Here is a 12,862-nt window from a genome sequence, read left to right as displayed (position 1 = left end):
GAATGCTGGGGAGAACATTAGTGTGTCACCCAGGGGCAGGAGATACAGACACAGTCCCCCTTCCTCCATTCGTCTCCATACTGTGACTTCCTTAATCTTCTTGAGGCCTCAGTTTTCCCATCTGCAAATTGGGAATGATGATCTCAGTGATATCGTTAGGACACATGAATCTACATAGCCGAAGTAGAAACTCCAAGAGAGGGTCGGAAAGGGCGTTTTCTGCATTCTAGACATGATAATTTGAAATATTAGCCTCCACCCAGAATGAGGAGGGAGAAGGATTTAGCACACTATTTTCTCTGAAGTGCTGTGCTTCTAAGGTCTTTTCAAACAGCTTTGGCCACAAACAAGGAAGGTTTCTCTGTTGGAGTATTTAAAGTTCTTACTTAACGTAATATAAAGATTAAATTGTAAGCACTAGAGACCTTCCTTCAGACCTTGAGAGTTATTTCCTACAAATGATTAAAGGCCTTGCCCTAACATAAAACCCACACAGGTATGCTTCACTGCATGGAAGAGACATCTTCTGAAAAAAATATAGAATATCAAGGCCCAGAAGAAATCTTAGTGACCATTTAATCTAACACCCTCTTTTTACAGATGAGAAAACTGAGGCTCTCTCAGTAAGTGGAAGGCCTAGGACATGACCCAAATTGTCTTGACCCAAACTCTTGACCCAGTCCAATGTTGTTGTTGTTGTTCAGTCATTTCAGTCACAACCAGCTCTTCATGACCCCATCTGGGGTTTTCTCGGCAAAGATACTGGAGTGGTTTTGCCATTTCCTTCTCCAGCTCATTTTACAGATGAGGAAACTGAGGCAAACAGGGTTAAGTGACTTGCCCTGGGTCACACAGCTAGTAAGCATCTGAAGCCAAATTTGAACTCATGAAGATGAGTCTTCTTGACTCCAGGACTGGCAATACATCCACTGTGCCACCTAATGCCAAATGAATTTTCATAAATGGAATAACTTTATTAAAATACTCCAAAGGAAGAAAATAATCTTTTAATCTGTTTTGTAAATTTGGATTTTTATATATAATATCTGCTTAAAGTTAGGTATTTGTTTATAACTAAACAAAGTCAAAAAGCTAGACCAACAGAAAGCATATGAGCATATGCATATCATAAAACAAATGGGAGAAATTGTTAGCTTCCTCCTCCCTCCCATTACGGAACAGAAACATACCCCCGTTTTTTGCTACATATGGCAAAGATGTCATATTACCGTTTTTGGTAAAAAGAAATCCTTGTTTTCAGGAACTTCAGTGTGATGTCTCAGTGGAAGACGACAATCGTCAAGAATGGACATTTACCCTATATGATTTTGACAACAGTGGAAAAGTAACCAAAGAGGTAATATTTGTTTTTACCTGGAAAATAGGCTGACCACTTGGAAGAATAGACTATAACCTTGTATACAGGGACTGGTCAGAATCAACCAAGATTTGGATGTGCAACAACAACAAAAATAATAATAATAACTAACATTTAATATAGCATTTACTTTGTGCCAGGCACCATGCTAAGCGATTTACAATTATCATTCGATCCTCATAACAACCCTGAGAGGCAGATGTTATTATTATCATCTCCCTTTTACAGAAAAGGAAACTGAGGCAAACAGAGGTTAAGTGAGTTACCCATGGTCACATAGCTACTGAGTTCCTAGGTCAGATTTGAAATCAGGTCTCCCTGAACCTGGGCTCACTGAAGTATCCACTGAGTCACCTACCTGCCCTTAGTACAGTCAAAAGACATCCCAAACACACCCTAACACAACAGCTGCCTTAGCCAACTTTCTTCTCTTTCTCTCCTGTACATCTGCCCATACCAGGGTCTCCTTGATGAGGCACTGCTCAATTTCCTACTCAGACAGCAATGATTCCATTAGCAGGGCCCTGCAAGTACCCACAGTCAGTTCAGTGGCATGTGTTTTCTCCAGCTTCAGATGGCTAAAGCACTTTAAAGTGACCATCCCAGCCTCCTAAATGAACTTGGCATCTAGAATTTGAGTTTGGGCTAGGAATTAGAGAAAAACAAACCTGTGTTGAGACCAAAATCTGTTTGAAATTTCAGGCCTTTGGGGATATGTTGTTCCAACAGCAATGAGAATACTTCCTTTTTCTCTGGAATTGTTGGAACTAAACTCAAGGCTATAATAAAGATGAAATTCTGTCTCTGACTACTAGATAGATGATGCTAGAGTTCAGTCAGAGCTGTTTCAATGAATTGAAAATGAAAAATAAAGTGTGGAGTATGTGCATGACTTTATTGTTTGATTAACATTAACATGTTTGGAGATATATGTTATTGAGTCATTTCAGTCACGTACAACTCTTTGTTATCCCATTTGGGGTTTTCTTGGCAAAGATACTGGAGTAGTTTGCCATTTTCTTTCCAACTTATTTTATAGATGAGTAAACTGAGGCAAACAAAGTTAAGTGACTTGCCCAGGGTCATTGCTCAGCTGTCAGTGTCAGAGGCAAGATTTGAACTCACAGAGATGAGTCTTCTGATTACAAGCCCAGTGCTCTATTCACTACACCACCTAGCTGCTTATTTTTGGAAATAAGATGTTCATTGATTCTGGATACTGCTATTCTCTTGTTTTGATCCTTACACAAGGATATGTCCAGCTTGATGCACACCATTTATGAAGTTGTAGATGCTTCAGTCAATCATTCCTCCACCAATAGCAAGACACTCCGGGTGAAACTGACTGTGAGCCCAGAACCTTCCAGCAAGAGGAAGGAGGGACATCCAGGTAAGTGTGTTCAATATATGGGTGTGTTGGTGGACTGCCACATGTCCCTTTTCACTGTAAAGCAGTTCTAATTATGTGTCATTTAGATCGAGAAGCTATTCGATGTAAAACCGAAGGAGAGCACCCTGAAGAAATAAGGATTGCAGACAAGAGACTATCTGCTCACGTCAGGTAAGACACTGAAGAGTCTGTAGTCCTTTGACCAGAAGTTGCCTTGGTTTCATCTTATATGAGGAAAGTTGATAGAGATAGTGGCAAACAGGGCTAAGCTTTAATTTTTGGTCAAGTCACACCCAATGAGAGGCTAAAGAGTTCAACACTAAAAAGATGATGCCCACCAGAAATAGATGTTGAGAATTCAGGATGTACCCCTGTGTTCACTGTATTTCCTTTGCAAGAACTAGGGGCTCCATTCTTCTTATGGACACATGGTTTCTGACTTAAGCTCAGTCGAATAAACAAATCCCTCCTGCCCTATTGGTTTTTCTCTGCCTTTCAAAAACAGTCAAAACAAGCTTTGTAGTTGATTCATTATTGTGTTCAGTAGGCTTAACTTAAGGAGGGGATGATGGCATATGCACTACTACCAGTCTCTTTCAAAGAATGAGAGTCTTGCATTTTGGAATGACCCTGAATGAGCAATGTGCCCTTTGATTAAAACATATTTAGAAATATAAAATACTTCCCTTAAATAATTTACTTCCTTCTTGCTTTTCCTCTTATAAGTGTTATTCATTTAAAGTGTCTAAATGTGAGGTAGCAATTACTGTGAAATCCCCAAAAGTATAAAGGTGTTCACATTTTATCATGTGATTTGTTTCCTGTAAATTGTTGATCCCCATTATAGGCAGTATTGCATGTCTTCTTTAGCAGACTGACCCTACTAAGATACGTTCTCTCTCTAATCTTCATTTTCTCCCTGTGTACTGGTTCCTTTTCTACTACCTTTAAATACACTTAAGTCTCCCTCATCCTTAAAAAATGTTCACTCCATGCTGCTATCTCTGCTAACTATTGTCCTGTATCTCTCTTCTTCTTTTCAACTTGACATGAGAAAGCTGTCTACGCTGAGTGGCTTCCAACCTCATCATTCGACTTCAACTGCTCTCTCCAAAGTTACCCGTGATCTTAATTTAATTGTCCAATCTAATGGCCCTTTCTTCATCTTTCTTGACCTCTCTGCAGAATTTGACACTGTTGATTTCCTTCTCCACTGGGTACTCTTTCCTGTCTGGGTTTTCATGATACTGGTCTCTCTTGGATCTTCTCCTACCTCTCTGACATGCCTTCTAAGTCCCTTTTGCTGGATCTGTATCCACATCACACTGACTACTGATCCTCTAATGGCCCTCTTCTCTTTTTTCTGTATTTTCTTTCAGTTCATGATCTCATCAGTTCCCATAAATTCAGTTATCAACTTGATGAAGTTGAGCCTCTATTTATCCAGCTACTTATTTATTTATCCCAGGTCTTATCTCTCTCTTGAGCTTCAATCTCACTTTTCCAACTGCCTATTAGACATTTCAAACAGGATATCCCGTAGACATCTCAAAATCAGCATATCTAAAATAGAGCTCAGGGGCAGCTAGGTGGCATAGTGGAGTCAGGAGGACCTGAGTTCAAATGTGATCTCAGACACACAATACATGACACTTACTAGCTGTGTGACCCTGGGCAAGTAACTTAACCCTGATTACCTAGCAAAAAAGAAAAAAGAAAAAAGAATTAAAAATAATTAATAAAATAATTTTTAAAATAAATCAATTACTAGCAGAGCTTGTAGTTGATCACTCATCCATTGACAACTTGAAAACACATTTTAAAAAATAGAGCTCATTATCTTCCCCCATCCCCACCCCAATTCATGCCTCTTCCACATTTCCCTATTACTACTGAGAATACCACTATCCTTCTAGTCACCCAGGGTCACAATCTCAGTTATCATCCTTGACTCTGTATATTCATTCACCCCACATATCCAATCAGTTGCCAAATCCTGTCATTTCTAGCTCTGTAACATCTCTTTCATTTCTCCCCTTCCCTCCATGACCATTCTAGTTCAAACCCTCATCACCTCTTCCCTGGATTATTACAGGAATCTGCCTCGGCTCCCCCTACCCCATTCCACCCTTTTCTCAGTTGCCAAATTTATTTTCCTGAAGTGAATGTCTCACAATGTCACCTCTCTTCTCAATAAACTCATGAGGTTCCTTATTACTCTAGGGTTAAATATGAATCGCTCTATTTGGCATTTAAAGTTCTTCACGACGTGGCCCCTTCATGTCATCCCAATTTTCTTACACATTATTCCCTTTCACACACTCTGTGATCCAGCCATACTGGCCTGTTTCTTGTCCCTCAGACTTAACATTCTCTCTACCATGTCTGTGCCTTTGTCCTGGATGTCTCCCATGTCTGGAATGCTCTTCTTCCTCATTTCTACCTCCTGGATTCCCCAACTTCCTTCAAGATTCAACTCATATCCCCTTCACCTTTCCTCATTCCCCCAGATACTCCTATCTTCCCCTGTAAGGTTTTCTTGTGTTTACTTTGTATGTACCTTGTGTACACCTCTACACATATCTACTGTTTCCCCCATTCGAATATAAGCTCCTTGAGGACAGGGTCTGTTTTCACTTTTTTTTTTTTTAACATAGCACCCAGCATAGTGCCTTGCATATAGTAGCGAATGCTTGTGCATTGCCTATAGAGCACCGGACTTGACTGCAGTTCTTTTTTTCCAGTTCTACCACTTACTAATTAAGGAATCTTAGGCCAATCAATTTACCTCTCAAAATTAACCCATCTCAACGCAAGCTATTATTACCATAATGCCTTAACACCTCAACTAGCCCTCTGTTATCCTTTAAGTATACACGAAATAATCATCGTAGTAAATTACATTTATACAGCACTCTAAGTTTTTGAAAACCCTGCTTCTCTACTTCTCACCCAGTAGCTGCATGGTTAGTAGTGCAAATGTTATTATCCTCATCTGACAGAACTCCAAAAGGTTAAGTGAATTGAAGATGGTCACGCAGATAATAAATATTGGAGCTGGGATTCCAAAGTAGACTTCTTGAGTTCAACAATAACATTCCTTCCACTTTATCGCACAGCCTCTTACCGACACTTAAGTAGGGATTATGGATGTGTGTGTATAGGTTTTTACTTCAATAAGGTTTTTGTCTTGTAACTAATATATTCATGTTCTGTTCATTTCCTATCCGCACAGGAGGCCAAACAATGACCACCACCATTACACCGTGCGTGAGCAGTACTGTGTTGATGAAAATACTGAGAGAAGGAACCATTACCTTGATCTTGCTGGAATTGAGAACTACACTTCAAAGTTTGGCCCAGGTAGACACTCTAAACCAAACACAAGGAGCCTTCAAATGTGGATAATCCTCTTTTTGGGGATCCAGAAGTTAAACAGGATAAGAACTTCTAGAGCTCCTATAAGATAAAATCTAACTTTATCACTCTTCAGAGTTCAGGGAAACTCATGCCCTATTTATTAATTAAATATGTGGTTTATAAAACTTCACATGCAAACTAATTTGGAGAGCTGCATCTTTCCAGCCTCTTTTCCAATGACTTTGTTGTTGTTGAGTCATTTAGTCATGTACAACTCTTTGTGACCCCACGAACCATACTGTTCATGGGGTTTTCTTTGGCAAAGACATTGGAGTAGTTCGACATTTCCTTTTCCAGTGGATTAAGGCAAACAGAGGTTAAGTGACTTGCCCAGGGCTGCACAGCTAGTGAGTGTCTAAGTACACATTTGAACTCAGGTCTTCCTGACTCCAGGCCCAGCGCCCTATCTACTGAACCACCTAGCTACCTCCTAGGCAAACAGAGGTTAAGTGACTTACCCAAGGTCACACAGATAGTAAGTGTCTGAGGCTGGTCTTGACCTGAAGTCTTCCTGAATCCAGGCCCAGCACCAAATCCCCTGAGCCATCTAGCTGCCTCCACATGACTACATGTAATATAAAATTATCTACCTATGATAAAGCATATGTTCATATACCAACAACTCTCAGTGTAGCAGGATGTTTCTCCATGGGGTACCCTGTGGGAAAAGGCCAATAGCATCTTTCCATCTCAGCTTATAAGGCAATCTGTTGCTTATTTGTCAAATAATAATATTATCAAATAGGTAGAAGGAAAGATCCCATGGAATTTCTAGATTCTCCCAGATTTTCATATCAACAAATTATCACAGAAACTCAGAGTCTAAAAGGGACCTCACAGGCATCTAATACACCTAGTACCTGAACAAATCCCCTATACATCAGGCCTGAAAAATAGTCAATCAGCCATTGTAAAGATCATCTATAGTGATGGGTGACTAAGCACCAGTCAATATGCTCCCATTGATAAAGATATTGTACTGCTTCGCCCTTCCTTTAGGGAGAAGTAGAGGATTCTGTTATTTATTTGGGCCCTGTATACATAGCTGCAGCATAGGCTGCTATGTGGATGGCAGATAGCCTGCTATACTTGGCATCAGGAAGACCTATGTTTAAATCTTGCTGTGTTCAAATCCTATTTTAGATACTAGTTGTGGGGCCCCACTGAACCCCCCTCGGCCTCAGTTGCTTAATCTGTAAAGTGGGGATAATAATGAATGCTCTATAAATGCCATGTATCATTATTATCATATAATTCAAGTGAACATTTAGGGTAGGAAATAACTAACACAGATGTGGGTGGTCATTTGTTAATACACAACCTGACACTGGGTTACAAAACATTTTCATCATGACCTGTTCCTTGAACCAATGTGTTCTATTCTAACATGTTGAAAGGGAGCTTCTAGCAAAAGGCTTCTTGCTTTGTTCTTAATGGCCTCTTCCCAGTCTTTTCTGCTACATTTTGTTAGTCTCTAAAGACCTAAGAAAAGCAAAAGGGAAAAAGCAGAGGCGGACTGTTTTAACCTAAATAGCATGGAGTGGAAACACTATTATAGAATGTTCTTGAAATATCCTGACCCAGGGGATTAGCAAAACATTGAGGCATAACATCCAAAAACACCTAATGACTTCTAAATCCAAACTGAACTTGAAAGTTTTTTCCCCTCTTCGGGAAGTACCAGCAGTTTAACTGATCTATCCTGTTTTTCTAACAATAGGTCAGATGAATGCATTACTTAAGGGGTATTTCCTACCAGATACCTCTTCCATCAACAGTGGGGCTTGTTCATAGAGAGGGGAAAACACCAAATGAACACTTTAGAAAGGAATGATACTTGCTTTGTAAAATTGTACCAAATCATTTTAAATTGACTTTTATTTAAGATGTTTGAAGGACATTCAAGAGGCAGCATAGAAAGTAGAGGAACAACCTGAGAGTCAGGATGCCCTAGATTCAAGACCCATCTCTGATACCACTGTCTGGGTGACCCTGGGTCAGTCACTTAACCTTTTATTACTGTCAGGAAACTTTCTAAGGCTATAAATTGTAGAGTAGTTGCTGATCTGCATTGATGGAGGGGAATTCTTCACCAAGAGTTTTCTATACTGATGAGTTCACAGGTTCAGACAAAAAAAAATAAGGACGTTTGAAGGCAATTCTTAAAAATGGATAAACTTATGCCTAATATTGAATTGTCTAGCTTGAAAGGATTCTTTCCTGTATTACTCAAGACAGAATCTGTATTTAAGACCTCTAATGGCAGACACAGATACTCAAAACCATTTTCAAAGCAATTTTTCTTAAGTACTTCCACAGTTTATGTATGTAAGGAGTCAATTCCAGGCTTTTCAAAATCTACCTTTGATACAGTGTCATGGTGCAGGGGAATGCTGCATTTGGAGTCAGAGAACCTACGAAAAGCATTAAATATCCCTGGGCCTCAGTTTCCTAATCTGAATAATAATAGCTAGCATTTATACAGTACCTTAAGGTTTACAAAGCACTTTTCAAATATTATTTTATCTGTAACCAGTATCCTAATCCTAGGAGGTGGTGCTATTATTGTCCCCATTTTACAGATGGGGACACTGATGCAAACAGGTTAAGTCACATAGTTAATAATTTCTAAGGCAGGATTTGAACTTGGGCCTTCCTGACTCCAGGTCCAGTGCTCTATCCACTGTGCCTCCTAGTTGCCTAAAAAATGAGATATTTGGATTAGGTGGGCTCTGAGGGCTCTTCAGCTTGAAATATATAAATGCATTTAAAGTATACAAGATGACAAAGAGTACATCAATCAATAAACATTTATTAAGCACCTACTATGTGCCAAGCACTGTGCTCAGCACTGGCTATATGCATATTCATAGTCCCACATAGAGGGGGCTTAGGAGAAAGGCCCTAACCCTCTCTCCCCTTCTATTTGCAGGTTCCCCTCCAGCACAACCCAAACAAGAACACCACGGCAAACCCTCCCATTCCCAAAACAGGTCACGTTCCCAGGAGTCCGAGGCCCACATGGTGCATCACCGGAGGTCGCAGGTGCTCGCTGATTATTCTATCCCGGCCGCTGAACCCAGCCCGAGGGTCTTGGAGATGCAACAAAGGTTAAAAGGCCAAGAGAAGCAGTTCCTGAAATCGCCCAAGGGTTCTGGCAAAATGCCAGCCATGACAGGTGGCAACGGGAGTGGGAAGCCAGGGAAAGCATTTAACTACTACCTGCCAGCCACACCCTCCCCAGCAGCTCAGGATGTGTACCATCTCCAGCAACAGCCGCACCCTCACAAGAAGTACCGGCAGAAGGCCAAGGATGCTCACTCCCCACTGAAAGCCACTCACTCCCAGCCCGCTGTCTTGGAGCATGAGGTGATCCGGGATTTACCCCCTGTCTTAACCAACGAGGGCTACGTCATTCCGGTCATTCAGAGACATGAGCATCACCACCACCACGAACATCACCACCATCACCACTATCATCACTATCACCAGTCCTGAGGGAGGAGCTGACCTTCAGTCAGGAGGCAATCCCAGTGAACTGTGTCTCCAACAATGGAGTTTAGGACTGGAGAAAGGGAAGGGGGCAGCAGGGACTGGGTCAGAAGGGAAAGGGGAGAGTGTATTCATCTGTTTACTAATTATAGCATTTGGGGTCATCTTTTCTTCTGAAATGAAGTGTTGGCATATCCATGCAAAAGAAATTGCTGAATTTATAATTGCTTTTCACTTAAAAAAAACCCCACCTTACAGATTTGCATAAAGAATATTATTTTCTTTTCTATTAAATATTTAGCTCTAGTTCTCAGGTGTGGGTGCAGCTCCAAAGTTGTGCCATGATGCTCTACAGAGAGGTCTTTTAAAAAAAATACTGTAGTCTCATAATGTTCTTAATGAACGCTTTTGAGGCCACTGCCACCTCTCAGTTAGAATGCTGTTTTATGTACTCCATAAAAACCATATATATATTTGTAGAAAGATAAATTTATATCAGCTTATGTTTATAATTCCAAGATGAGGCCTTCTTTTTGGTAAAAAAAAAATATTAATAATAACCTCTACTCAGATGATCTTAAGATATTTTTCTCACAACTTTGTTGGTTATTTCTATTGGTGCTTCCAACCATTTTCTGGAAAGTTGTCAGATGATTGGTAGCTAACCTTTGAGCATAGGTCGTGTATGTCCAGAGTGAATGTAATGCATTGTAACCTTTAAAATAATTTATTTGTTATTAGATCATGATGGCGGTTTGACTAACAGCATTTTCATGGTCTGCAGAATTGGGGGTGGTTCCTTTTTATATGTGGTGTGAAGCACTGACCATAGTGAGGGAAAGGCAGTAAGTAGCATGGTGCTGAGTGTTTGCTATTGGTCTGAGTGTTGTTGCTGTTTCTGGGAAAGGAAACTTAGGTGACTTCCTGCCTGAGACCCAGATGTGAGTCACGTGACCCAGTGGAAAGAGCAGTGAACTAGAGAGACATTGATGGGACCTCAGTTCTAATGCTGGCTCTAGCCACAGGCTGGTGGTGTTATCGTGGTCAAATCGTGACCCCTCTGGACCTCAGTTTCCTCATCTGTAAAGAGGTTATTCTAAGTTATCTTTTAAGTCCCTTCCAACTTCCTAACTCTACTCAAAGGAATGTTAGATCCAAGGGAAAAAGGAAAGAGTGGAGAAAGGTAAACATGGTTGATTGCTACCATTTCACTAAAGCAATGATACCCCTCGAGTAAACTAAGGAAAAGGAATCCTCTTCACTTGGGGTACAGCCAACAACTAAGTGGAATCATAGTGGAAAAGTGGGTAGTATTGGAGGTGGAAGGGAGCAGAAGGAGGTAGGATCAGTGGATTGAAGGCAGGATTCTGGTCCTGGTTCTAGGACCTTGAGCTCCATTTCTTTGTGCCTCAGTTTCCTGACCTCTAAAATGGGCATCTCCCACAGCGGAAGGAGAGTGTATGGGTTTTATTGTGAATCGGTCATGTGAAGAGTAGGGAATGGCATGATATTAATTGGAAGTATTATTGTAACTATGGCACAACTGCCCTCTGAGTTGAGAAAATGGACACTTTTAACTCCCATATCCCCACCAAAGCTATCTTCTTAACATTAGGTCACCTTTTTCAATTAGAAAAAGGACTAAACATTTGGGATGCATTCCCCAAGAGTTGGGTAGTACCTTGAATGAATTTTAGTGTTCTGTAGTATAAGGTAAGCAATTGAGACTCGTGGTTCTGGTTAGGGTGGGGAAGTGCAGGAGATACACTAGTGGAAAGGTAAGAGATGTGTTGTTTGGGTTTGTTTGTTTTTTTTGTAATTTGTGAATTTGTATATCTGACAATGTATTTGCTTTCTTAACATTGTACTGGTATAACAATAAGCAACATTACATTGGATTTTTTCAAATGTCATAATAAAGTATGTGTCTTTATAATATTATACACTACTTTAAAAGCAAGCTTTTCCTCATATATACAGTCCATATATATCTATGTCAATGTATGATTATAGATATATAGATATGCACACAGTATATATGCACTTGCTATATAGAGAGCATATCTATCTGTATATATACATTTATATAAAAAAGAAAATTAATATATATATACATACACACATGACTCCATATTTATGGATAAAGATATATCTTTTCCATTATGCTGCTCTCAAAGAAAAACTGAATTCTAAAGTAGATTAATGATAGAGGGAACAAGTTCTATACCATTGCCTCAAGTTATAGAGACCAAGTTGTAAATGAGAATTTGGGCTTTTTGTAAATATAAGTTTGGTTGTTGGAGCAAAGTAAGTCCCTTCTTTCTTCTAGGCACTTATTCCTCTTCTGCTCCCATTTAATAGGTTTTTACAATTGTGTCCAATATGAAAAGTAATTGGTTTCCCCTCCCACAATCTGAGGCCATAATTGACTCACACAGAAAGGGAAGTGGAGAACTGAGGGAATTATCTGGCTCATTCAATCCCCAAACGTCCTTTTTTCTTAGCTCTCTAAATGTGTCAAGGCAAAAAGCCACTATGCAGGAGGAGAGAGACTACAGGGGGCCAGAGGTGCCCTTTTTCACATTCCGTTTGCATGGAATCTCTGTGAATGCGTGTGTGCCACTAAGTGTTTTGGACAGTATTCTTCCAATAAAATCCTAGTGTAACAAAGTAGCTCACATCACTGTATGGATATTTTTTTGCAAAAAAAAAAAATGCTTTGTAATAGCTGTATTGGATTTCATTTGTACATGGACTTAAATAAATTCATTATTTATTTAGTTCCAGCAGATTTATTGAGTGTTGTATAAGGGTCTCGAGCATAATATTACAGTCTTAAGACTGAGCTGTACTGTATTGAACCTGTCAGCTCACTGACAAGGACGGGGGAGTGTGGAGAGGAGATGATGTTTCTCCGAGGCCCCTCTGAATTTAGACTTTGAGTTATTTGAATTCAGATCCTTGTTTGAAATGACTTTGAAATACTCCTTCCTTCAATGATGAAAGCAATGAAATACTGTCAGGTCAAAACCAAGAGCTGAGCGAGTACTGCGTTGGTGAGGAAGTCTGGGAAGTCAACAGCCAGCTGGATATCATTCCTGCATTCCCTTCTTTCCTCTCTCCACCCCCCCCACTTCCCTTTGAAAACTGGAAGCTTGGATCAGGCAGCTGGAAGAACACCC

General features: G+C 40.1%; 1 protein-coding gene across 1 annotated transcript in view; it reads left to right on the top strand.

Annotated features, from left to right (window-relative positions):
* Positions 1–11,705, top strand: part of NKD2 (NKD2, WNT signaling pathway inhibitor) — a 102,133-nt gene extending 90,428 nt beyond the window's left edge. The window contains exons 6-10 of the mRNA XM_027869112.1: positions 1,262–1,357; positions 2,630–2,768; positions 2,855–2,939; positions 6,004–6,131; positions 9,121–11,705. Coding sequence (XP_027724913.1) covers positions 1,262–1,357; positions 2,630–2,768; positions 2,855–2,939; positions 6,004–6,131; positions 9,121–9,686 — 1,014 coding nt within the window. The 3' untranslated portion in view covers positions 9,687–11,705. The remainder of the gene's footprint in view (positions 1–1,261; positions 1,358–2,629; positions 2,769–2,854; positions 2,940–6,003; positions 6,132–9,120) is intronic.
* Positions 11,706–12,862: the final 1,157 nt, after the last annotated feature.

This window comes from Vombatus ursinus, unplaced genomic scaffold (assembly GCF_900497805.2).
Source record: "Vombatus ursinus unplaced genomic scaffold, bare-nosed wombat genome assembly UNPS02014791.1, whole genome shotgun sequence".
In the NCBI taxonomy this organism is placed as follows: domain Eukaryota; kingdom Metazoa; phylum Chordata; class Mammalia; order Diprotodontia; family Vombatidae; genus Vombatus; species Vombatus ursinus.
This window is presented reverse-complemented; position numbering and strand designations above follow the sequence as displayed.